General features: G+C 40.6%; 1 protein-coding gene across 6 annotated transcripts in view; it reads right to left on the bottom strand.

Moving 5' to 3' along the window:
- Positions 1-3,322: 3,322 nt before the first annotated feature.
- fgd (faciogenital dysplasia) overlaps positions 3,323-27,056 on the bottom strand; it is a 51,115-nt gene continuing 27,381 nt past the window's right edge. For 2 of the 6 annotated variants that reach the window (XM_013276156.3, XM_025901749.1), the window contains exons 2-19: positions 23,048-23,218; positions 20,739-20,940; positions 19,854-20,466; positions 16,794-16,883; positions 14,674-14,810; positions 13,689-13,845; positions 13,344-13,482; positions 11,751-11,809; positions 11,101-11,247; positions 10,912-11,004; positions 10,725-10,804; positions 9,514-9,544; positions 8,775-8,876; positions 8,263-8,316; positions 7,361-7,462; positions 7,111-7,236; positions 6,085-6,225; positions 3,323-4,889 (exon numbers count right to left, since the gene is read on the bottom strand). In XM_013276156.3, coding sequence (XP_013131610.1) covers positions 4,644-4,889; positions 6,085-6,225; positions 7,111-7,236; positions 7,361-7,462; positions 8,263-8,316; positions 8,775-8,876; positions 9,514-9,544; positions 10,725-10,804; positions 10,912-11,004; positions 11,101-11,247; positions 11,751-11,809; positions 13,344-13,482; positions 13,689-13,845; positions 14,674-14,810; positions 16,794-16,883; positions 19,854-20,466; positions 20,739-20,940; positions 23,048-23,218 — 2,690 coding nt within the window. In that variant the 3' untranslated portion in view covers positions 3,323-4,643. Of the gene's footprint in view, positions 4,890-6,084; positions 6,226-7,110; positions 7,237-7,360; positions 7,463-8,262; positions 8,317-8,774; positions 8,877-9,513; positions 9,545-10,724; positions 10,805-10,911; positions 11,005-11,100; positions 11,248-11,750; positions 11,810-13,343; positions 13,483-13,688; positions 13,846-14,673; positions 14,811-16,793; positions 16,884-19,853; positions 20,467-20,738; positions 20,941-23,047; positions 23,219-23,316; positions 23,378-24,786; positions 24,824-25,208; positions 25,440-27,056 lie in introns of those variants that run through there. The other 4 variants (XM_005448681.3, XM_013276160.2, XM_025901747.1 and 1 more) reach the window with 4 other exon arrangements.

The raw sequence follows: 27,056 nt of genomic DNA, 5'->3' as shown, positions 1-27,056 counted from the left end.
CTCAAACAATGATCACTCTGTACACGTTTAACTGATCTACATCAACTTGCAGCAAAATAAATTGTTTTATCTTTTGCTTCTAGGTTATATTTTTGTTATTACTATAATTATTAGAGAGGGCACACCTTATGCGTAGTTACAAGGACCTATCCAGACACAATAATCTCACAGCTGCAAATGACAAAAAATACCTGCTATTAAAAACTCAGACGTGACATAAAATTAAAGGGATCAGATTTTGGAAACAGTTAAAAAAAAATTCCCAACAGCTGTGGTGGAGCAATAAAAGATCAAAGAAATGACTGGAGCTTGTAAACTGTAACTTTGACTGTGACAGCTCACCTGTCTGAAGCAGGAAAAGGCACATGGTATTATTTGAAATAACTTGTGCCACATGCACAAATGTGTGCAGCTTATTTCTCTTCAAGATCACTCATGTTGTTGTTTCTGCTCTTAAATGGGCGGCCAGAGTGAACCTGAATGCAAAACAGGCCAAGTGAGTTTTGAGAGACTGCGGATCTGTGTGGGTTAATCCCACACAACCATCTGAAGAGTTTACAGAGAATGGTTAAAAAAAGAGAAATATCCAGTGAAGTTCTCTGAGTGCCTTGTTGATGCTAGAGCTCAGAAGAGAATGGTTGGAAGGCAACAGTAACCCAGATAACTATTCATTACAGCCAAGGTATGCAGAAGGTCATCTCTGAATCCAGAACAAGAAGCAGATGGGCTACACAGCAGAGGACCAATGAGAGTGCTATTTTTCCAGCAAAGAACAGGAAACTGAGGCTATAATTTACATGGGCTCACCAAAATTAGACAATAGTAGACTGGGAAAATATTGCCTGATCTGATGAGTCTGATGATTCTTGCTTTCTGCTGTCAGAATTTGGTATAAACAACATTAAACCATAGGTCCATCTGGCTTTGTAGCAACACTTCAGGCTGTGGGTGGGAATATGTTCTTGGCACACTTTGGGCCCTTTAGTGCCAACTGAGGATTATTTAAATGCAACAGCCTACCTGGGTTTTGTTACCGACCATGTTCATCCCATAATTACCACAGTGTATCCATCTTCAGATCTTGCAGCAGTATAATGTGCCATGTCACGAAGCTCAAATCGTGTCAAAGTTGATTCATGAACATGACAATGAGTTCACTGGACTCAAATGGCCTCCATGTTCACCAGATCTCAATCAAACGTAAGTCCTTTGGGATGCGATAGAACACGATATGCAGACATCTGAGGAATGTTTTCAGATCCTTGTTGAAAGATTAAGGTAGTTCTGGCTACTAAACTTGCCAACTGATACAAGCAGGCAGCACTTGTGGGCAAATATGTCTGTGGATCTTTTTTTTTTTTTTCTATAAATTTGAAACAAAAGTAATAAGATGACTCTAAAGCACTCACGTTGCTTTCCAAAGTGAGAAGATTTGCTACAGTGAAGAGAATTTCAGTGCTGTTATCATGCTGACAGCTGAGTATATTACTGCACACAGCAGGCAAACTGGGGTTTTTATGTGGTGTACTTGAATTCATGTGGATAGAGGCTTTTGTTCCAGCAAATGACAGAGATATGTCTTGTTTAACAGTCTGAATCCAAATGGAAACACTCACAATAACTCTGTGCCAACAAGGAAATTCAAAGCAATCACAATAAAGCATGAAAAAAGTAAAGAGGGAGGTTGAAAAGCCTGAAACATTAACTTTGAATGTTTCATTAGGAAAGTAAAGTGCTTCGGGTATCCTAGCATGATCTTCGGTGTGTTTCTAATTCAAAAGCAAAAATGCATACACACACATAAAAGCTAATCTGTTCTTTGCTTCTAAACCAGAAACAGAAAACCAATCAAATCATAGTTTGAATATCTCAGTAATCCAGTCATGGATTACTGAGATATTCAAACTATATGTTTAATCTGTGTTCCAGATAAATCCTATAGCATTTGTCATTTTGGTGAAATGTCAGAACTGTAAGATTGGGTTAAATGTAGTAACAGTATGGATGTGAAGTTTGACTGTAAAAATAAATAAATAAATAAGTGAAAGGTACGTGAAAGCTATGTGCTTATGTAGCATAAAGTTGCAGCTAACATGTCTGTACTTCTATAGTTAAAACCACATTATAGCAACCTAAGCTTCCATATAGACTGAATTACGTGTAGTAGGTGCAGCATCATTATACAGTATCTTCTCATCAGTAACTTAAATACAGTCAGTGGACACTTCACCAAGTACATCTTGCCAGTACTTGGTTGGAGCTCCCTTTGCCTTAGAAATCCTTAAGTCTTTGTGGCACACATTCATCAAGGTACTAAAAACATTGCTCTGAGATTTTGTAAAAAACAGTTTCAGATTATTTCGACATCTTGTTAAAAGCAGTTATCACAAGATGGATACACTGTGGTTATAAAGGAATGGACATGGAGCAGTAGGCTGTGGTGTTTAAATAATGACAAATTTGTACTAAGGGGACCAAAGTATAGCAAGAAAATAAGCCCCACTCCATTACAGCACCACTAGCAGCATGATCAGCATCTTTGAAACAAGACGGGATAGATTCATCAAATTCTGACCCTTACCGTCCAAATGTTGCAGTCGAAATCACGACTCATCATACTAGAAGTGTTTTCAGTCTTTTACTGACCAATTTTGGTGACCCCATGCAAACTGTAGCCTTAGTTTCTCTTTCTTATTACTTATCTGACAGTAGTGGCACCCAGTGTGGTCCTCTGCCGCTGTAGCTCAAGCAGCTGAAGTTTCATGGTGTCGCACCTTCAGAGATGCTCTTCTGTATATCTTGGTTGTAACAAGTGGTTATCTGAGTTACTATTGCTTTCCTTTCAGCTTCAGTCTGGACATTTTCTTTTGACTTCTAGCATCACAGGGATTGTTTTTCCTCAGAGAACTGCAGCTCACTAGATATTGTCTCTTTTGTTTTGGATCATTCTCTGTAAACCTTAAGAGATAGTTTTGCAGAAAAAAAATCCCAGGAGATCTGCAGTTCCTACTTAGACCAGCCCATCTGGGACCAACAATCACACCACGTTCAAAATCAGATTAAACCAGGTTGAACTTCAGCAGATTATCTTGACCATTTCTACTTACATCAGTGCATTGAGTTGCTCATATGTAATTGGCTGATAGATATTTGTGTTAACAACCACTTAAACAGAGTACCTAATAAAGTGGTCAAAAAGTTTCAGTATTTAGTGTGATATTCGTGTGTTATTGGTACTGTTTGTAGTCTCTGTGCTTGTATGTTTTTCATATAGGCTTTTTTCTCCCCCTTTTTAAAAAAAAATAACACGATACTCAGGACATTAATATCTTACTGGACAGTGTGGTACTGAATTAACCACGTCTGTTTATTGATGATGCTTTTCCACTGCGCACAAACCATGTTTTTAAAACACTCAATGCTGACTCTGCTTACTTACAGTACTACAAGAACAAATTCTGGAGCATAAAAAGAGGGGCAAGGGCAAGATTTCATAGCAAGGTACATAAATATGAGTGAGTTTACATGCACAAAGAGATCCGATGACGCTTTTTTTTTTGTTTTGTTTTTTGCTACTTTTGCTTAAAGGCTGGTGCTGATAGGAGCGGGGTACGGGGGACAAGGCAGAAGGAACAGTTTTACAGTACAGTACTTGGTTTCCATCACATCACCAAAAGGGAGAGAAGCAGGCAAATGGTTGCAATGTTGAGAAAGAGAGACCTATACATAAAGGATTTATTTAGTACGTGTACAAGTGGAGTTATTGAGACACTGGACCTGCAACACAGTGTCAGAACTGAAGCCCTGTAACTACTCTTTCGTCTAGACGAGTCACAAAGATAAGAGAGTGGAAATGTGGTCACTCAGGCTTAGATTAGAGGTCACAGAGTTCCACGAAAATGACGGAGAGGGAATTTTACCAATGCATAAGAGACGAAAGGGTCTGTAAGACAGTGGGAGCATCAGGTGGCCAGCCACAAATGTACACATTTCTGTGCCTTTTAAGTTAAAATGTCTATTTTTGTCTTTTTTTCCTTACATCACACCATAGTATACATATTGTACAACACCCAATTACCCACCACTGCTGGAGACAATAGAGAGGTGACATGGGTCCTTACACTAACATTCAATACTTAATAAACACCAGAGGGGACTCACACTCAAAGACACGCATACATACATACATACACACACACTTCCACACAAATGGAAAGACAGAGGTATAAATGTTAATGCTTCACAACACCATTGAATGATATACAAGGAACTTCATCTTAAAAAAAACATGTTTTTTTTCATCTATATTACAAATCAAGGTTCTTCAAAGCTTCGCTCTAGCTGTTCAAAACACTGAGAAATAAAATCTACTAACCAGTGGCATTGGCGGCTTGGTAGGATAGTCCTTATTTGTGTGTAGGTGCGTGTTTGGGAAATACATAAAGGATGGAGAGAGGAAAAAGAAGTAGCTGTGTGGTAAGAAAGATAAGTTTGAAGTGGCAAAGGACTCAGTGGTCTTTATAAAGAAAACAAATAAGGAAAAATAAAAAAGTGCCAAGGTAAAGTGATTTCAAGTAATGTGTGCTCTATACACAGGAGAGGGAGGGAGGAGGGTTGGGAGTCCTGTGTCTCCAACGTGTCCACTACTGGCTCTTCCTGTGTTCAGTCAGGCTCGTCGATGCCTCAGCGGAAGCTTCTCCACGGGCAGCTTTGGAGAGGAAGTCCACCCACTTGGCCTGAAGTTCTTCATCTTGGGCACTTAAGAGCAAAGTTTGCTGAGTGTTGCTGAGCCGGATTATGTGTTTGACCTCCGTTTTCTCAGCAGCTGCAGAAGGTGCTGGGCTCACCTCAAACCCAGGGAGAGGTACTGGCCGCGACCCCTTTGAGTCCTGCAAAAAATCGTAAAAAATGAATATAAAACATGTCAGTCAGAGGAAATTGCATTTCAAAGTTGGTTTCTCTTGGGTAAGCCTTCCTTTGAGGTAAGTTTGATTTGATATATCTTTATTAGTCCCACAAGGGGAAATTTCATGTTAAGTGAACCATACTATAAATAATGAAAATGACAGCTTGTCTCTTGTCTCTCTGCAAAATTTTCCAACAGGCATGTACAGTAAACCCAGCCCTCCTCTCTCCCTTCCCCCTTTTTCTTTCTGTATAATCAGGAAATGCTCATCCAACTCCTATTAATCCTAATCTTTGGAATGGCCGCTTTCTGCAGTCGGATTGGGATATTAGTCTTGGAAATGAAACCCTGGAAGGCTTTAACAGGCTGACTTTCCTTCTCTGCCGTTATGATTGACAAAAATATAACATTTTACAGCAAATCCTTAAACTTAAAAAAAATACGCAAATCTATTCATGACTCTCTTTTTTTTAAATCTATAATCTGAACTGAATTCTCTTAGTTAATTATTTTTAAACAATCTATAAATACATAGACATGGATGATGTATACAGAGATAGAACGCTTGGGTAATCTTTTACAAAGCAATCATGTACACCGCTTGTTTTACACATCTCATTGGGATGTTATAAGGAGATTTATTGCTCCACCCACGGCCAAGATTTCAAGGAACTGCAGCAACTCTGAGAGCTGAGAGACTTCATCTGCTCAGCGCCAACTAAAACCCACTCGCACATTGGCGCATCTGACAGCAGTTATACCTGAGGTCAGATTCAGGATAACCAAATCCCCTGGCCCAAATCTACACAGCACAGACAGTGACAGGGACAGCCTGGCACATGCAGGATTGGACAGATTTGACTTGCACGCAGTCAGTGATATATCCTGGCGCTACACTCTGCAGATGTCCCGCTCCAAACCGAGGAAGGAGACAGGATATATAGCCAGATGGGCGTAGCAGGAGGATTAGCAGATATATAGGACGTGACTAAAGCACTCAGGTTATGCGTCCATGTAGATGAACTTTTGCAGTTTACTGTCCTCTATTTATACAACGCCTATCTATGAGAAATGTGAGCTTGTCGTTAGAGCAAGATTATTTCTAATGAGGGGAAAAAGAAAAGTTCATCAAATATTTTTTTAGGATTCAAAGCATGTTGAATGTATCCAACTCCTACCTGTCCGCTGCTTTGTAAGTACAGCACCAGCGGCTCAGCCTTGGTCACAGCCACCCACATTTTCATCCAGCTCTTCCCTTTCTCCTGTACTTGGAGGTGGCCACACAGCAGGCAGTTCTCTGCCGTTAGAGAAACCTGTCTCTGAAACACACATGAGACCAATGATCAATGACTTCCTCATTTCACTACTGAGCTAATTATTGAACTAAACAGGAAAAGATGCAATTTAAAAAACATGTGTAAAAGACGTATTTATTATATTTTGGACACTTAATCCGATGAGGAATGACAGTGCAGCTCTTCTACTGTTCATCCTTATGTAACAGCAATGTAGGACACAGTGAGATTTGTACAGGGACAGGTGTTAAAGCTTCTGCTGCCCCTTGTCTAACCCTTGTACAGCCTACAGCTCCCTCATGTGGTGACTAATCTCCCTGCAGATGATTCCCCACTGGGATCCTTCAACAGAGACACGTGAGGGAATGAACCTGAATCACAATGCTGTTTCACAGTTTCGTCATCACTATAAGTGGTTAATGTCCTGTCAGCTTTAAGGTGCAAATACTCCATCCGACTGTACATCTATCCACAGACGGACAGCGGGACAGGGATACAGACACCTGAAGCCGCCAGACTGCGGAGTCAGCAGAGACGACAGATTCGCCTTAAGCCGAGATCTCATTATCATATTAGTCATCAAAAAGGGATTAGCTGATCTTTCAGTGTGAATGTCTTTGCACTCATAAATGCACATGTACTGCACGTATGTGTGCAATGTGTGTAGCGGTGTGTGCATACAGCACAGTAACTTAAACACGACAGTACAGGAGTAAAAAGGCACTGCAGCACTTTCTACTCTTTGTTGCCAGCAGCACAGTGTGGCTCCTGCCAACACTGAGCTATAACCTATTGGCATAAGCCAATGCAGCAAAAAAACTATTATTCACACGCTTTTCCATCTGTGTGTGTGTGTGTGTGTGTGCGTGTGTGTGTGTTTGAATGCGTCTGTATTTTTTCTGTTCTAACCTCAGGTGCAGTTTTTCTTCTCTGTTCACCAGTACCAAGGTTCTCTATGCTGAGGCTGGCTTCGAAACATTCCGGACACACTCGGCTCGTTTTGTTGTCCATCTTTGAACACTTTGCACAGATGGCCTGCAGAAGGACAGAGAGCGAACAGCAGACAGTTATTTGTCTAAAATTTCCACTTGTTCCACCACTTTTCTCTCCATCCCACCAAAAACAACGCCCAAATTTGTCTCGTTCCATCTGTGCTCACCGCTCCACAGGACTTGCAGTGATGTTTGCGCTTGGTGAAATTGAAGCTCTCGCTGCAACCTTTACATGTCTGCTTCTCCTTCTCCTTTTTCTTGGAACTCTTCTGGAAAAAAAGGGATTGTGTGTAAAGGCCTTCAGCCTGTTCAATTTCAGCACAAGCGAAGCAAAAGGAATGTCTGACAGCTTGTCTTGCTTCATCCCGTGTTTGTTTGGCTTTCTGTCTCCCTTTTCTCCCTTCTATTAACAAAGACAGGGGGCATACACCCACTCATACACACGAAAATATCCACACAGATTGTCGTTATAGATACTACATATGTGGGATGAGGAGTAAGATAAATCTCTCCCTGTTTGTATAGATAACAGAAAAACTCCATTTCATTTCCATTTGCAGTGGGATGATCAGCAAGACAACACTGTTTTTCATTTTTGAGATTAGTATCATCACATTTGCTCAGCCTAACTGTAATGCATGCTTTAGCATAACAAAAAAAAAGAAAAAAGAAAAACAAACACAGCTAACTAGACTATTGTTACATTTAGAATGATTTCTTTAAGGAAATTCTTCGACTAATTTTTCACTTTTAGTAAGCATGAATTTACTAAAGCTCAGAGATGCTGGTTGCCTTTTGGGGATTGTAGTTTTACTCTAAAAACTAAAAAAAAAACATTGTTTACCAGGACTAGTGGCTGACTTAGTTTGAGTCATCCTCTTGCAGTCAGGCCAAAATCAGTCTCACTCCCTTTTGCATTCACTAGACAACCATCAACAATGTTGATGTCCTGAATAAGAGGCAACTACTTTTCTCTCTCTCTGGCTTCTTATAGGAATGAACTATGCAGCACATTTAAGAGCTCGTAGAGGGATCAGGGCTGTGTTACTTTTCTGTAAGAGCATCTTACCCTTTCTTGTAGTCTTTCGCCATCGGAGTCGATGGATGTGTTTGACCACAAACCCTGAGGAGGAAGACAAACACAGTGAGCAACAGTAGCTTAACCTTGCAGTCACCTATCTCGACCACTAGGTGTCAGTCTGGAACTTCTGACTTGGGTCCTCTGGCTTGTGTCACTACATTTGGCTTGGGTCCAGCTAAGGCCAACTCAAAGTGGGTCAAAGCACATCTATAATAGTTTTGTATATACTTTGAGTTGGGCTCTCCCTATTAGGTCATGAGAGATCTCTGTGAGAGGAGACTCGCAGACTCTACACGTGGAAACGGCGAGAGCTTCTTTAAATGAGCGTATTGTCTGTATGATACTACCACATCCATAGAAGGAGAGCTGTTCAGGAAGACAAAGGCCAGACTATGACAAGCTTGTTTGGTGTACCACTAGTCTCCGATGATTCATTGCAAAGGATGGCCAACCGACTGACTGATCAATGAAGTGCCTGAAGAAGGGGGAGTGAGACTGACCGGTGACTCTGGCACATAGTCATCTTCCCGGGAGAAGGAGCTGTTGAAGGCTTTGAACGTCTCGCTGTTTTGTTTGTGTCGTTCAATCGTGGCCTGGATAACCTGAGAGTCAGAAGAGATTTACAGGAAAGAGGAGGAGAAATTATGAGTTGAAAGCGGGAAGAAGGGGGAAAGCCGTCTTTCTTTATCCTGTCTAACTGAAGAACAAAGAAAGCATGTGTGGTATGCTGACTACCCTGACCGGGCTTCAAACGAGTGACGGCGGCAATGACATCAGAGCTTAAAAAGTATCATGGTCCTAATGCTGGAGTCTCAAGGCCTGTGTCACAGGCCAGATAACTGGTTGGCTAGCAGTGTGCAAAAACCTTTGCTTCTTTTTACTTTCCACTGTCTGTAAACTTTTGGAGTGGTACCATAGCCCCTCCTTAATCTTCACATACTGAAAAAAAAAACCCTCCACAGTTTCTCCAGTTGCCCATTCCCTATTACAGCCTGCAAAATGTATTAATCAGCTTTACTCTGCTGTAATAGGCTAAATGAGCAATAATGAGGGGCTTTATTAGAGAATATAATTCCCAAACACTGCATGAGTTTGTAGAGGAAATCTCTTCTAATTCTTCTTTAATAAAACACAACAACCAAAGGCACAGACCAAAAATGCTGCATGCACATGAGAGGCACAGATCACTATCTGTCTCATATGCATGCAAGAGTTCTACTTCAAGTGGGTGGAATTTACCTGAATCCAGTCTTCCTTCTCCTCAGCCGTCCTGTAAAGTTAGCAAAATATGATTAGTTGATTTCACCCTACTAGAAAATTCAGGCCATCGCCGTGACTGAATAAATATTCACAAGTAAATGCAATTCATTGTGCACACAGAGCCCCAAAGAGTGGAAACATGAGAAAATAACAAGTAAATAGGGCATTAAATAATAATAAGTTCCCAAAAGAGTTTTGTTCACTGGCTGATTTAAATACTTGTATAGAATAATACAAATTATTTTAGTTACAGTTACATTAAGGCTAATGATAAAAAAAATCAGTCAGAGTTAGCTGGCCACAAGCTAACCAGCTAAGTCTGTTGTTTTTCTTCAAAATCAAAGAAAAGTGTTAAAGGTAAATGCTGGTGTGTAAGCCTAACCCACTGATAGGGTTAGATAAGTGACTAAAACATTATGCAAAGGATCCCAGCAGAGAAACATGTGTATTTAACATGTGTATGTCTCAAAAGTCTGAGTTTAGCCTACAAAAAGATCAGTTAACAAAAGGCAAAGTGACTGCAAGCTAGTTTCTGGTTATCCAATTGCATAACAATCCCTGCAAAGCGTTCACAAACAAACCTCTGGGGACAGCGGCGTGCTTATGTTGTGGCTTTTTTGCTACATATGGATGATAATAAAAAGCTTTTTGGGCCATAAAAACCATTTTGATCAAGATGACTGTTAATCAAATAGGGGAAGAAATCATACATCAATAAAACTGCACTTTGAAGTCAGACAAGAACTGCTGCAGACAGAGTGGATGATATTATTGGTTTAAGTAATTCTGCTTAAGTGAAATTATGACTGAATAACAACAAAATCACAGTGTACAATTCTGAAATGGACAACTGCAATGGGATTACATTTGATCCATTTTGTGGTTGATGGTTGTAACGTTCTTGTTCAACATTTGATCCGTTCCAGACTTTTTTGTATTTATTAATAATTTGAATCCCAAAAGAGGAGAAAATGGTGCCTAGGCTAAAAAACACTGGATTTTTCCTTTAACATCAGCAGTTATTGATTTTGATTGGTTGAAAGATTATATTTTTGAGACTTGTTACTCATGTAAGTAATAATTAACACAGTTTCGTATTCTAAAACCATATGAAGTGCTTTATTTATAGAATAATGTCTTCATTTTTGTTTCATATTATGTGGCTCTGAGGCTGTTTCACATATCTTTACCTGGCTTGCAGCTCCAGTGAACGTCGCTTACCGATGATGGCAAACGTGTGAGGAAGGTTCTGCTTCACATTCTCCTGCACCTGGGGTCAAAAAGCAGAAGAAATGCCACTTACAGTCAGTACAACAAGTGAAAGGTCAAGGAGAAAAAAACAAAAGCTAGAGAATAAGCCAAAAAGCAACATTATACCGCCATGCCAGCAATGTCAATCCTCTCTCTGACACTGAACTTCTGCCCCATAAGTCGGAGTTTAGGCACACAGTATAGCACCATATTGTTGAACTAGATCAGAGACAGAAATAATGAAGTTGATGAACAGGACAGATCAAATAAAAATCTCCTTTATTTGATATTTGCCAAACTTAACAGGCCTCTCACCAAGTAGAGGTATCGGTCTTGCGCTGTCCCATTTTTGGCTGACATCTTCTTGATATGTCCTTCTTTTATGAGCTCATTGGCTGGGTTAACTATGTCCTCCTCTCCTCCAAGCCTCTCATACACCTCCAACAGTTTGTGCATCTTTTCCTAAAAACATAGAGCAACAGGATGAAACAGAAAAGCTGAGAAGATACTCTACAGCGAGATGATAGATGGAGCTCTAGCACAAACTTTTAGAGGGTAATATATTGTTATCAGATACAACGCTTACTCATTCTTTTCCAGCAAGGTGGAAAGTATATATTACAATTCTTTATTGATTCACAGACGCATGTGTCTGCTTGAGCTGTTTAAAGAACATGAAAGACATCACGACAAGACAGAGGAAAAATACGAGGAGGCTGGGTGTTAAAAAAGTCAGTCAGACTTCCGCGAGCTATGAACAAGAAGGCAGGAAACAGCAGCTTCCTGTCTGTACCAATGCAATGCTGCTGACTGACTGTACCACATCAGCTACTCTCTTATTGGGCAACACATTATCTAGTTCCTAATCAGCCAAGTGGTAGAGTACTGGAAAGAGTTGATGCATAGAAGAGAAGATAGCAAAAACATAATAAGAGAATGACTCAGAACATCGAGCAAAGCCTTACCATTTTCCTGATCGCTGCATTGGAGTGGTTAGCTGCGGTAGAAATGAGCTCCAGTGCTTCTGTAATACACATACGTGAGTAACAACAATTAATAAAAACAAAGTCATGTTATTAATAAGCTAAGACTATCAGAAACTCTGATATAAATCTCTTACAAACACAATTACACGCCTGTGAAAATATGTTATTCACAGAAAAACTGCCAAGGCTGTTCCAGTACTACAAACTTAAAAAGACGCATACTCTTAACATTAACCACACAGTGGGTTCTAGGCTGGCTTCCAGCCAGTCAAGAGTCTAGTACTAATGCCTGCGAGTACCTGAGTCAGCCATCTTAATCATAACCTACATAAACAGAAGAGACACACAGGCGGGGGAAATGAGGCCAAAACAACTGTGATAAATTGCTGTTCAGCTGGAGAGGATGAGAGAAACCTTTGCACAGACTCCAAACAACGCCGTGTGGTGACGTTAAGGATTAGGTAAATGGATACAGGGATGTAGGAGGACATGAGATAATGTAATATATGTAATCTGTTTCTGCCAGGCTGTAGTTGAAACAACACGAGGAGCACCCTGACCTTTGTGAAGTATTGTGGTATCATACTAACAGCTATGCAGAGACGTAGGAGGCCTATGTCCTACATTCATCTTCTTAACACATTCATTTAACTAGTTATTCCAATGATTATCATCACATAAGATCTGGTCATTTTGTACGAGGACTTTTTTTTTGTTGCTATACATGGATACTAATTATCTCAGAAGACTGTACAAATCATCACAGTGTTGATAAATTACAGCAAAAACCCCCCAAAGTTTTATCCTAATCTAACCCTGCATATGCAACACAATAATGTTCAATATGACGGAAATTAAGTGCAACACTTCATAATTCTAAAACTGTGATAACACTAAGATATTCATTCTGCGTCATAAGTGGGTTTTAGCTGTGCAGAGTAAAACTACAAAAACACAGAGGGACGTGTTCAGAGCGCCCGTGTTCTCAAACAGCCTGTTTTCACATTTACCACAAGGTGAAGTGAATTTTGGCTCCTTTTGATCAGTCGAGCGGTTTTGCAGTTTGCGCAGTCGACAGTCGAGGGAAAAGAAGACATTTGCTGTGAAAACAGATACTGGCCAGTTCCTCTCACCTTCCCTCCTGTCCTTGTACAGTTATGGAGTCGAATAACTCCCAAGTGTTCACTGCTGAATGAACTGGACAGGACATATTTTTGCTTTATCTGCACTTTTTTGGGGGGGGGGATGTTTAATCTGCTCATATTCTTTTTGTTTTTTTCCCTAGTGACCTTTAATGATTTCATGGGCTTTAGCTGAATGGTACTTTCTTGTGTTATTTATTCATTCTTCTGTTCTAAATCCATATTTCTGAGTAAAGCTAAACTGTGTCTGCCTTGAGCTGAATACTCGTCAATGGGTGGCGTATTTTCATACAACAAGCGCGTCTTTAAAATGTGATTTACATGAATCTCTAGATTACTGAGGAAAGCAAAGACACAGCTGGTTGGATTTCTCTGTGACCCGGAGTTTATCAGTCATGAAGCGTAAACGTGTGAGTCAGCAGCAACTTACTTTCAGCGTCTTTTCTGTCGAGAGCATCATCGGGCAACTTCTTCAGGTAGTCTTTGAGCAAGAGCTCATAGCGAGGAATCCTTTGGACTGGCTCTAACATGTGGTGCTGCAACGTCAGATTCCCGCACACATCCTGTTTCTGTTGGTTGAAACAAAAAAACAAAACTTTAACTGATTAATTCAGAAAGAAGACTTGTTGAATTTTTGCTAAAACTCACAAAATTCCTGAAAAAAACTATATAAAATCCAAATAATCTTTAGATACATATGATTGGATGTTCTTTTCCCGAGACATGCTGTTGAAAAAATGTAAAAATAGAGAAAAAAAAAGGAGAAGAGAGAAACCTGTATATTCTGAACGACACTCTTAAATTGTGAAGATCGCTGCGTCCAGGTGTTGACCAAGTCCATGGCCCGGTCAAAGTTCTTCACATACTCTCCATACATCTTCATGAATGGAGCCAGTTTCTGGAGGATGTCTCCGATGCGTGGTTTGTTTTCCCTAAAGCAAGAACGAGCAAACAAACGGATGATTCCAAAACAAATTTCCATGCCAAGGTGTCTAGTATTTCATATGCACTTGTCTCTATATCAAAAGATTGTTGAAGTGTTTTAATGAAATGCACATTAGCTACTCGTTCATGCAAATATATAGACAGCTCTACACGTGTAAATACATCAAGTTGCAGCTTTGAGGGAAAATTCCCAAAGCCTATTGGGAAAAAGATCACACAGTTTCCTACTAAAGCAGGGAGGAGGTAATTAAAGGGTTGCTCGAGCAGATTCATTTCACATATCCATGTTAGAACCAAGAGAGGCTGCACAAGCATAAATACTATAATACTGGGGGCAATTACATCACTCATAAAGAGACACAAACAAAGGCTCATAACTAATGAGAGTAATCTCAAGAATTTTATTGGGGCATTACAGAAATTAATCCTCCTTATGAATTTTCTTCCTAAGGTGCACTTTTCTGACTTGATGTCCTTTGTTTTGTTTTGTTTTTTCAAGTTTATTTCAGCCAATAAATTTTAATGAGTTAATGTGAGGGGAGCCATTATGTGACAGGTCTCCAGAGGAGTCATTATCTACCAAGGGTGGCTGATGTTGGCATAATATCACACACTGGAAGCAGATTTCCTGCTTACTGTGGGAAAAAAGGACAAAAAAAATACCCTCAACCTGTAAGTCTTTATGACACGCATAAATACACACAAGCTAAAATCAGACACTGCTGAAAACCTGACAATAATGACCCCCCAACGGCTCATCTCTTCACACCGATACTTTAGGAAAGCCAGCGAAATGCCGAGTGTTTAGTCCTCACCATTCATCAGTAATCCGTGTCTTGAGCTCAGGGAGCAGGAACTTATCGTGAAAGCAGTAGATAGAAGAGATGTTGGAGAAGATCCCTGTAATGACGTCCTGAGGGATTCCAGCCTCGGTGAGCTTTGTGCAAAATACCTGCAGAGAAAATATTTGTATATAAAAACTCGCGCTCAGAACACAACTCGACTCAGCTTGGCTCTGTTTAAGTAGCAGGTATGTAAACTCAGGCAGAAAAATGTCCGTGTTGTCATATATATTTAAGTGTGAATGACATCAAGCTATGATTACTTTTCTGCAGATGTGCTAAAAAACAGATAAACTACACTATATTATCTAAACTTTACTGATGCTTTTCATGCCTGGAACACCAACTCGCTGAAGATGATTTAGTAGGCCAAGGTAAACGGCTGTTAATGCGGTGGGTTTGTGGGTATTTAAATGTTTAGTATATAGAAGGTCTTAAAAGGAAGAAGAAGAAATAAGGAACAAAAGGTCTAATGAATGATGTCATAGAATGCATAATAAGCTGATGTGGGAGTGCCAGCAGGCAACTGCATGCATTTTGTTTTTAAACTGCAGTATGCTTTAAGGTGGTTCAAGACAAACTGTTGATCTTTTATAATCAGTCTACAAGCCTGATTCATATTAGCAAGTAAAATCTCAGGATATCTAGACGACTGCTGTTTGCGCTTATTCTCTTGTGTGTTTTTAAACTTTGTGGAAATTTGACACTCAGTTATGAAGAATCAATAATTGACTATCAGTACTGTTGGCTTAAAAAAATGTTTCTGTCCAATTAAGCACTATTACAGATTGATTGATTTCACAGGGGGAGCATCAGCGACAGATTCTTTATGTACAGGTTCAGCTTAATAATCGAGCACATCATTCGCCATGACTCTTGAGATAAAGTCCAAATCACTGCATCTAGTTTTGCTTCCTTGACAATCGCAGTAACCGGTATCCACGGAAACAAGTTTCATGTGAAAGTTGTAAGACAAAAACAGGAAGTTAACCATAAAAACGTTTTGCCTTCAGTAACAAATAAACCATAGCTGCTCTGTGATAGGTTAGAGATCATCAACTCTACCACATGAACTCAACAAAGAGGAAGGCAACTTAACCACTGGCAGTGAACACTCGTCATAAACGCGACTCACCACGCTGCAGGTAGAGAAAAAACTGCAGGTACAGGAAAAAAAGCAGTCAAACTTTAGCCTGTCACAAAGAAGCCGAGAGTGTGAGGTCTGGGTGATAAAAATTAAGAGCCGCAATGACTGGTTTGCAACTGAACATGAGCCAAGTAACTTGTGTTCCTGAGGTCCTTTCACTTCATTATTTTAAGTTACACTTAAGTGAGCATCTCTGGGTTTTAGAGTGCAGGCCAGTGCAAACTGGCACAAAGGCTTATTATATAGAGGAGATTGTCCAATAGAAAACAGAAAATAACCTTGTAAAATTAGAAGCTGGGCAGAAGTCAAGTAAGTAAATAAGATCACTGAGTTCACATCCTTATTTTTTTTTTTTTTAACAGCGCGATTTATCTAAAGTGTTTTCTGAAGTTTTAAGTTTGAATATAAATGTTTTCTCTGAAAGAAGACAAACTATATTCACTGGTAGATACAAAATATGATTTTTTTTAAATGACCAAGGGTAGACAGCTATATCAAAAAATAGCTGTCTAGTCATAAATAGAGCCAAGGGTCGGGAAACACATGCTTAGTTCACAGAATTTAGACAGAAATATAGATCACTGCGTGGGTTGCAACACACAACAACCTACGTGCCTCCTTTAACAGACACAAACACACGATGCACACTCAGGTTTGCGGTGACGAAGCACTCTTTATGTTGGACATTCATAAATATAGTCCACATGCACACAAACAGAGGTGCATTACATCTTACAAGATAGCACTTAGAGCGCTCTAAGTAATCAAGCCAACAGAGGGTTGGTGTGTAGTGGGTCTCAGTCCCAGCATTAATCCAGATCAGCTGTAATCTCAATCGCTAACAACACTAGCACTACTAGGCGACAGAAATTTAAACAGGATAGAAGAAAAACCTCGCACAAAGCCAGTAACAGATAAAGAGATGCATACGAAAGGAAAGCGATACCTGGTCGAGGAGATTGAGTCGTTTCACGTAGGCCTCTTCAGTTTGGAGAAGCTCTTTGGCAATATTCAGGAGTTTCTGAGCTTCTGAGCACTGAGGGGAAACAGAAAAGCACCAAAAGATTACATCTAAGGCAAAAAAAGACAAACATACACGCCAACTCCACCATATTTGAGAAGTTTTCAGACAGCAGTCAGAGATGAAAGAAAGCTGACACCTTATGCTTTAAGTTATAAATACTCATGTGACAAAAAAGTATGTTCAATATAATGTGATATAATTCACCACAGCCACCCAACAGGTTACACTGCACAGCTACTGCCACAGAAGCATTTTTAGGATGTAATTATTCAGTGTTAAAGTAACCACGGTTACTACTTCCTACCTGAATAACCTTTATGTTACACTTTCTGTAAACGCTAAACAACATTCGTAATATATAGTTTTATTTATTTATTTATTTTTACCCTTTTTTACCCTGCAGTTATTCACTGTGTTTTTTGTATGAAACCACTAACATGGGATAGCTGCTCTCTTTTTAGCACACAAACACGTGCATCGGTTTTATAACCAAACTGTGTGGCAGAAAGATACCAATTATTGAGTTCCTTAAAATTCAAATTTCTGTGTTACTTCTTCATTTAAAGTTTAACCTCACGTGAGTGTGACACTAGGATTGCAATTTCACATCCATGTGGCAAAGGGAGAAACTTCCTTTGTGCTCATCTTTAGTATCAATTTACGACATGTACACACACGATTATTTTGTCACGTCACTGAAACTTACGTCCCAATGTTCAAAACACTACTAGGTGATACGGAAACTCAAAGCCCGTGTTTGTCTCACCGTGTGTCACCCCTGTGATGACCGGTGAGGGTGTAACCCATCTCACACCCAGTTCCTGCTGGAGCTGTCGCAGCACCCCTACAGCCTTTGAAGCATCAACAGACAGAGCTCATGGCTGGCTTGATGAGAAGTAGCAGCAATGCTTGTAGGAAAAACAGAAGTGTCTGAAGGGGATCTTGGACTTATGTAAAAGCCCCAAATATTTATGCTTGTGGCTGAGGTAACTATCAGCAACGTCTGCAGCAGATTACTGTAAACTGACATTCACAAAGTGTTATTTTAGTCACCGGTTTAGTTCAGCAGCAGTAAACTATGAGATGTGCTAATAGCTGCTGCGGTGAAATTGAAGAGCTCTGTTTCCTCTCTCTTTCACTTTGATGAGCTGAAATGACATGAAAACGCTGCAGTAGTTCATCCTTGTATCACTGGTTCAACGCACACTGAGGTCACAAAACATTTAGCCTATTGCTACAATCCAGGTTTCGCAACAGCTGTCTTCAAATTAAAACACGCAGCCTTGTTTCCAGAATATAATGACTGCATCACATTCATTTAGGCCAAACCTAAACATGAGCTTAACCAAGTCTTGATGCAAAAATGATAGAATTTGTGCTATGGGGAGTCGTTTTTTGCCTCCCAGATTGTGACTGTGCAAAAAAACCTGAAACCTTTACCCCTGCAGTAAGGGGATCTTGAGGCTTTGTTATCGCTGATGGATGAAAATGCTCCTACTCATAAAGCAGGATGGGGTACTGAATCGTTTAGTATAAAAAAGATGCGGCACATGTGGTATGTCCTTCACAGTCACCATCAGAGCAGCTCCATCCTTCCAGTTGAGCTCCAGTGACATGGAGAATCAATATCAGTGTGCACTGACGTTGTTCTGATGACCTAAGATCTCACTAAGATAATTCAGCTTGGGTTTTTCCGTGAATTTGTCACTCCTCTGTTCTCTTACCCTGGCACAGATGGCAGGGGAAAACTCACCAGAGATTATGCTTTGTAAGGAAATCTAACAATGCCAAATATTACTATGTGAACAAAAGTGAAACTCAGTTTTCATTGTGTGCAAAGAAGAGGGCACACAAAGTCAGCAGAACTTGTTTTCAGTCACTCTTGCACCTCACATCACTAAAAAAAAACCACATCCTCTGTCAAAAGGTTGTCATTATAGAGCCATCAACATGTCAGCTGTGCTGTTAGACACATTCATGTAGACACAGAAAGGCTACCAACCACACACGCATGCACATAGATCAACACACCCTTCCTCTGCACAGCGGTGCTGGGATCAGGAAGCGCTGAAGAGCACAGATACCTTTTCCCCAAAAGGCTGCGGGTGTGGGCAGACAGTTCATGTTTTACAGTACTGACAACAGCTGAGGAAGAACAACTACTGCTGACATTCATGAGTGCAATGCCACATAAATCTACTGTCTTAAAACACTCCTATTGGCTCCTAATGTCTAACATTTCCGGATTTAGCCTGAGTAGTATTTACAAAAAGCTTTCTCATTGGACAGCTTAATCTGTCATCACCTTCACGATCGCTTCTTCTTTTCCAATATTAGTATATTTCATGTCTGTGATACTGTTGTACTATGAAATATTTCATAAGCTGCTGGATAGAACAGGAAGCACTGACCACACATTTAGGCCACAAGGAAGGCTATGACAACTATCTGAGGTACTTGTGTTGTTTACAATCGATACTGTACTGTGACACAAGTGAAGAAGAGGAAAAAGCTGAAATTTTAGATCAGCTGTAGGAACACTGTCTGTGCAGTCTTTGATCTGGCAATCAAAACATGCTTTTGTTACAGCTTTTGGGCAGCTATTCAGCTTTTTTAAATATGTAACACAAGAGTCCCTTTTAGCTACAGCTCAAATCATTTGTGACTGGCAAACTGAGGCTGTAATAGCGTCTAACGTTTCATGCAGAAGTATTCTTTGAAAGTGTTCACCCAGGCTCAGATAATTATAGACACACGCTACTTTTTTCCATTACACGAACGGCGGGCTGAGATGAAGCTTTTAAACTCGCAGGACGTGTGCTTCGATTTCAACAAGCTATCAGAATTCCTCACAATTACCACACATCACGTGAACTGAACGGCGGAGGCTGTAGCGAGGCGGTGTCTGTATTCAGACTTAAAGTTACGGTCTTTGGTATGTGTGCTTATGACCTGCTGATGCTGAGCGAGGGAGGTACTCACTTTCTGCGCCTCCGAGTGTGTATCTGTGAGATACCCGATCTGTGTGTCTGTCAGAGAGTGTATCTCCCCACTGCTCCCCTCATCTAAGTCACTGTCCTCATCCTGCGTTGAGTCTCGCTTGTTGTCCAGTGTAACGCAGCAGGACACACTCTCTGTCTCAGTGACGCTGTCGTAATTATCCTCCTCGTCAATGACATCCTCATTAGGGAACACCTCCCCTTCTACGGTGCACGACGGGCTGTCAATGCCACTGTCCCGGTTGGGAATCTTCCCGTTCTGCTCTGAGGAGTCCGGATTGTCCAGAAGTTTGCGGGATGAACCTTCATCCCGCCCCACGTCATTGAGGCAGCCATCGTTCTGCGTGATGTCATTCTCTGCACAGCTATCCATCACAGGATCACCGGTGCCGTCGATGCGCATGGAAGCCAGACGCGAGAGATCAGTCTCGTCGTCAGTCCGTTCAAAGTTGCCAAGCGCAGGTTTATCCACAGGGAAGGAGTCTCCTGCAACCTTTGCTGTGGTGTCCTGGCTGCAGGAAGTGATATCCGGTGCACTGTCCATCCTCAGACACAGCTGCAGCTGTGAGCGTGGAAGCACCCCAAGGATGGGGACCCTGGAAAAATAAAAACAAAGAAAAACTTACTATCACATCACCTTTACAGATGTGTATTACATCGAGGATCAATACTTCGGGCTGCACAGCAAAACTTTAATTTCTTGTTTCCTTGTATCTACGTCTCACTGAAAAACTAGCCCACATCTTAAACCTGTACAAATAAAAAATGGCTAACCTGAAACTCCTTTTAGAAGACAAACGATAAATCTGCCAAACTAACCAGTCTCAGTCTAAAGCCGGTCTAAACCAGTCTAAATTTCTCAGCTTACCTTGAATTTTCAAACCTCTCAATCAGCAGCCCAACTTTCTGGGCCTCTCTCTGCGGCTGTGCTCCCTGGCCAGGAGGGGTTAGCGTAGGCTTTGGTTTAGGTGGAAGAGGGGGTGCTGGCAGAGGCCTGGAGGGTGCCGGTGGGATCCTCTTAGGTTTCTTGTCTTGCCCAAGGGCGAGCAGGTGCGCAGGTTTAGGGGGCACTACAGATGCGCGGGTCCAGACAAAACAAGAAAAGCAGAGCAAAAGAGAAGCATGAGGCTCCAGACAAGAACAAAAGCAATCAGGTAACAGGAATAAATCCAAGGGAGAAAACCTCCATAGCTGTGTCGCTGGTTCACTTTGTAAAAACTTGAGATAAAACACAGAAAATACAAAAAAAAAAGTCAGAAGAGACAGAAAAACGTAGCAGCGCAGTGGGGCAGGACGAGATCAACTCTGAGCGTCAGCGATCTGCAACTTCCTTATTTCTGAACAGGATGCTGAGAGCATGTGCGTAAGCCATTGTGGCTCAAGAAAGATGAGAAAAGAAGAAAAAAATAAGCAAGTGCAATAATGACAGTGCTCTCTTAAAAATATATGCTACACTTAATAAACGCTTACATAATAGGCCAACTTTACTGACATATCCGAATTTTTTTTCATACATTTAATTTTAGGAAGCATTTTTGTCAGAAACCAGGAAATGTGCTGATATGTTACAGTTGTTAATTTCAGCACTTCCTCCATCTGTGTGGGCCACTGCTGATTAGAAAGGAGACTTTTCTTTATGCAGTAGTAATAGTGCATGTGTTTATGTGCGGTGAGCTGTCTACTGAGGATGAAAATATAGATGTTTCAGTTTCATCAGTTCATCAGAAAGGCAACAACTTTATTTTATATACTTGTTTTTCAGCCATATGGAGTATGTTAAATAAAAGTAAGGGGTAAGCATTTTATGTATGAGTGGGAAACAGAGGATAGAGCATCACCAACAAACAGTTGGACAAACAGTAAAAACTGTAAATTAATGAATGTTTGCAAGTTAATTTTTTAATTAATAGTTTAACTGATCCATTATTTTAAACCATTGTTATTAATGTTGTTCACTGTAGCTGCAAAAAAACTCACAACATTTGTAAAGAGCAATCCAATAAAAAAGGCAAAAAAAGAAAAAAGGGAAAGCGCTACTTGCTTCTGCCACATAATTCATCAGTTAAGTGATTCAGCATGTTCTGCACCACCAAAGCTTTTAGGCCAGAGAGATCTACGTCCAGTTTTAGATTCTTCTCTGCTCAAAAACTGACTGAATTACGACTTCCCTTTTAATTCAATTCTCCCTCCCTTTGGATTAGCTCGGAGATGTCAGTGAGGAAGTTCATCCTGTCAGGTGGGAAGTACTGCATGCATTCAAATGCAGTACCAGAAACTGTAACTGTGCCCAAGTAGCTCATAAGTCAGGCGAATGACAGTCAAAGCATAGTACAACTAGTTCCTTTGCAAAATATGCATTATATTTACACTTTTATGTGCAGACAAGTAAGAAAGCAAAAGGCCACAGATGATTTTATTGCAATGGAATAATATGTTTTACTGACTTGTCATCAGCTAACTGATATTTTATTTCAAACAGCTTTAAAGCAAGAATATGAAATGTAAACAGGTTTGAAACTCCTAGCCAGCAAATCTGGTGCTAACCCATGAACCTCTGAGCTGTGTGGGAAAGAGACGGTTCATTAAAACTGACTGTTTTCAGCACTGCAGTCCAAGTTCAGCCATTTTTAGCCAATGATCTTTACCATCAGTGTCAATTCATGAAAAATGAGAGGATCTTGAAATATCTAAGCTATTCTAAAGGGCGGCTGTGGTGCTTTATAAAACTTTGTTTTTTCCTTGATCAGAAATGCTAATCAAATGATCAATTTTAAATGATCAGCAGGAATTTTTCTCTGAATAGTTCAGAGCATTTAAAAAAAAAATCGGGGACAGGTCTGTGGTGTAATGTCCTAGTATGTTTCCCAGCGACTCCCTAAACACAACACATGTTCATATTTAGCATTCTTCAAATGGTGCCCGATCACAAACACTTGGGAGCCACTGCCCTGCTTTACAGCAGCAGCAGCTCTTGCAGAGGTGACCTACTGAGCACGGTGAGTGGCAGAGTGAGGTCAGGCAGCTGACACGTACCATGTTATAGAAAAGTGTTTTGTCAGAGCAGAATAAATCACGGCTCGATAGCAGGGGTCCAACCTTGCAGCGCCTTTCAATTATAATGACAGCACCAATGTCAAAACTGGCCTTCAAGGGGCTGAAGTGTCACTGGATTTTTACCTTGAGGTTTCTGTGCGGTTAGCGTTCTGGGCGAGGTGGGGGGCTGAGGCCGCGGTTTGATTGGAGGCTTGTCGTGACATGGTCTGGGGGTCGGACCTTTCTTTATGAGCCTTGGAGAACACAGGTAGTCCACTGATCCACACTGGTACTGCAGAGGGGAGGCAGGGAGATCTATATATAAAGGAAAAGAAGAAAGACAATCTTAGGTATTGATCAATATAATAACACGCATCTAAACACAAGGAATAATCCTACTGCGGGTGAATGACCTTGAGCTTGGTGTGCTCCACGGTGTCGCCCTCGGACAGATAGCATTGGGGCCAAAAGAAACTCTGCAGCATCAATCCTAATACAAGGCCTAAGGCAGCAGAGAGCTGCAGAGCCTGCAAATTGGTTTCTCTTCACACTCTCAGACCTGTAACTGACTGAATAAATCTAATTTTCTGTAGACGCTGACTGAAAATAGATTGTGCACTTTTTAAAGCAGCTAAGTGACTTCCAAGACCCTCAATGTTATCAGTTTTTGTTTATGTCAACAAAATCAATCAAATCAAAGATGGAAATATTATGGAAGGATTTCATCTAAGGTTTTATATTTTTTTAAAAAGTCAAAAATATTTCTAAAATAGCTGGGTGCTGTGCGTGTTTAGCACTATGGTAACATAAGTAGTCCCCGCGGTCTGCTTCAGCTGCAGGTTTTTGTGCAACAGTGCATTTGTAAGCCACAAGGGCAATGTATTTGGGTGCCACATTGACATGGTTTGAGTTCTGCGGTGCTCTGTGTGGCTTTAGCTATATAGGCATTTATTTTTACATTTACATATCGTTAACTGTTAACTGTCAGGTTGCTTTTGGCCTTTTGTTTAGATGTGAAGAGCAAAATGTTTCCTCTACACTGAGTTTCACAAATGCATCGGGATCATCAATTTGCCTTTAATACTTCAAAATGCAAAATACACGATGCAAAAAATCTTTAAAGGACGAGGTGGTAATGTTATCACACATACACACATATTTCCATTACATTTCGACAAAGACATGCTATGAATGCCAGCTCTTTGAAGTCCAGTCAAGAGAGAAGAAACTGTTTGCACTGCTATTGTTTGTGAGTGTGCATTTGTCTGTACCGTATGCACTCTACGAGGTTTCGTTTGAAAATACCACAACAGCCTTTTTTTTGCGCCGTTGTTATCAGAGGGGGACAAAAAGTGCAGCCCTAGAGTAGATTATGATAATAGCTATGCAAACTACAGCCACACAGCTCTGTTCCTTCAGGCTCGTGGATTCGATCAAGTCACACCAACTCTTGCTCAACCGGATTACAGCCTAAAATTGCACCGAGCCCCCACAAGAGCCTTGGCACATCTAATTTGGTGTTTTTCAGCTGCGCTTCAGGCAGTGGAAGGAGAAAATTCTGTCAGTAATGAGTCCTGTTACGCTGTCTGCCCCATGTGGCACACTGCAGGTGTTCCCACCATCTTTGCACCAGCGGAATAAGAGCAGGGCAGGGGGAACAAAGCAAACAGCTCCCTCGGCTCCGTACAATAGACGAAGAACACGTTTTCCACACAGAGGACTAGGGATCAGTGCCTACAGTAGGTAGATTTTAAATTTAGTTAGACTATCTTTGCATCTGGTCCCTGGCAAAAGAAAAACTGCAAGCCCTTCACAGTGGTTTCAGCTAATGCCATCTCTAAATCAGAGATGACTTGCAGGCTGAGTCAGAGGAAAAGTCTGACCTGTGATCAAGAGAACAGGCATGTCCTTCAGCCAAATAACTGCCTGATGAAGAACACTTTGACCCAAGACTGGCTGTGGTCTTTGCTGGGAAAAATAAACAACAGTGCAAGACAGAGGCATAAGGGCCGGTACCTATGGAAACTCAGTGTAGCTATGGTTACCTGAGAGCCAAACCTGGCCCTCATGTCAAACTGCTTAACACCGAAAGAAACTTGACAACACAGCAGAGCGAGAAAGGAGCTGACACTCACGTTTTTTTCCTTAATTAAAATCTCACAAACCTCACATGAGTACACAGGAAAATATGTAAGCAAATTCATTCAGTCTAATTATATCACATCACAGTGTTCTAAAACACTAAAACAAATACTTAGAATATAAAGGAACACACAAACAGCCAAGAGTACCATAAAAACATTACCTTGCGTCCTATCTTTCTGTGTCAGATATCCAAAGTCCAAAGAGCAAGTGAATGTAAAAGTCATCCACACAGCAGTGTTTAAACCAAAATAAATCCTGCCCTCCCAGTTTTCCGGAGTGCCGTGTGTGTGTGTGTGTGTGTGCGCACGCAACTGAGACTACTCTTTGTGGCCAACAAACACAGACATACACACCCTAACCAACCCTTTAAAAGCCCAATCCTGCATTATACCAAAACACGCACAGTCACCTGTCCTTTCCCAGTGGTGTTAGAGGACCTGCACCTGTCTGCTCACCTGACAAACCTGATACTAACAGCTCCTCCCGGGGCCAAAGTGACGTAATTATGTGTCACTCTGGAATCCAGCAATCTCAGCATATAATCTTACAGTTCACCCACAACACAGTAAACTTTGCCCACAGCGCACAACTCAAAAGACAAGGGTTAGAGTTAGACAATCAAAGCAATCGCCTTTTTGAGGCAGTCACCTAATTGATTTGGACTCAAGAGACAATATTAATAATGTATCTATCTAATTTAGTGAGAGCTTTGTAAAAACACAACGAAGAATAATGAGCTCATTAATTTCCTTTGCTCCCCACACAGTAACTGAAGAATAAATGAACAGCACGATTAGAAAGAAATTATATGAGAACATTATTACTGCTGCACCCTGAAGGCTGCGCGTTAACATGGCAACCTCTCCCAGCAAAACCAACAATTAGTCACTGTAAATCTTACCTGTTCTTTCATGGTTGTGATGTAATGCAATCTCAGCCTAGGACTCTGTGGACTTTGAGTTAAAATACTGCTTCACAGTATACAACTACACAAAGTTAATGGTTGCCGTGTACCTTATACACAGAAATATTCGGATACCTTCAGGTATGTATACTGACACTTTGATTTTAATCAGTAGGAAGCATGTAAGCGCGATAAATGTCCAGGACTGTGATGCTACCGTGAGAGAAAAACCTAAGGAATGTATTTCTTGTGTTAGCACGTCACAGCAATGTGTATCAGTCTTTGTTTGATTGCTTTTTGCCCTTTGCGTAGTTAGATTGTCTCTGTTGTGTGACAATTAATCAAATCATGAGTCTTAAGATGTATTTACTGAACAACGTTAAGTAAACAAGGTCAAGAATCAATGCAAGCTTTCAATATTTGCTTTTAATGCTCAATGCTGCAGACATATTTCTTTTCAATATCGAATAAGATGGATACAAATTTGGTGACTGTTAAGTTACATACAGGCGATGCAGGTTGATCATAGCACATGAAACAAATTCAAATGGAGACCGTAACATTGTATTCTCAGGTGGATGATGAAATGAACATAATGTATAAGAAAGTAACAAAAAATTGGGATTTAAAATAAATTAATAAAAAAAACATAGATGTTAATCATCGCTGTACATGTGACATTTCTAGTTTTTGTCACAATTTTCAGTTTTACTACCACTCTACAAGCAGTCGGGGGGTGTTTGCAGAGAACCTGGGGTCTTCTAAGTAAACTACAGCCACTGTGACAATATGCTAGGAACTAAAGCAATCAGGGGGATTGTAGCAGCCTCTTTGTGACCTCTTTTACCTAGCAACTGTTAGCAAACTCCAGCAACCACTCAGCAAATTGTCTGTGGACAAACATTTTTACCCAACATCCAGTGGTTGCCACGGGGTAGCCCACAGGTCATTAGGCCTACACGGCTGAAGCCTTAAACTTCCACACTTTCTCTAAGTTCTAATTTTCAGACTTAAAAAGATAAAATAAAATTACGTATTTACTCAGACTAGACCACATCAGTAGAATGAGTTAGTATGCAAAGTGAGACACAGTGGGGCAAAGAT

The sequence above is a fragment of the Oreochromis niloticus genome, linkage group LG20, assembly GCF_001858045.2.
Source record: "Oreochromis niloticus isolate F11D_XX linkage group LG20, O_niloticus_UMD_NMBU, whole genome shotgun sequence".
In the NCBI taxonomy this organism is placed as follows: Eukaryota; Metazoa; Chordata; class Actinopteri; order Cichliformes; family Cichlidae; genus Oreochromis; species Oreochromis niloticus.
Note: the sequence above shows the minus strand (reverse complement) of the source record. Positions and strands in the feature narration are given on the sequence as shown.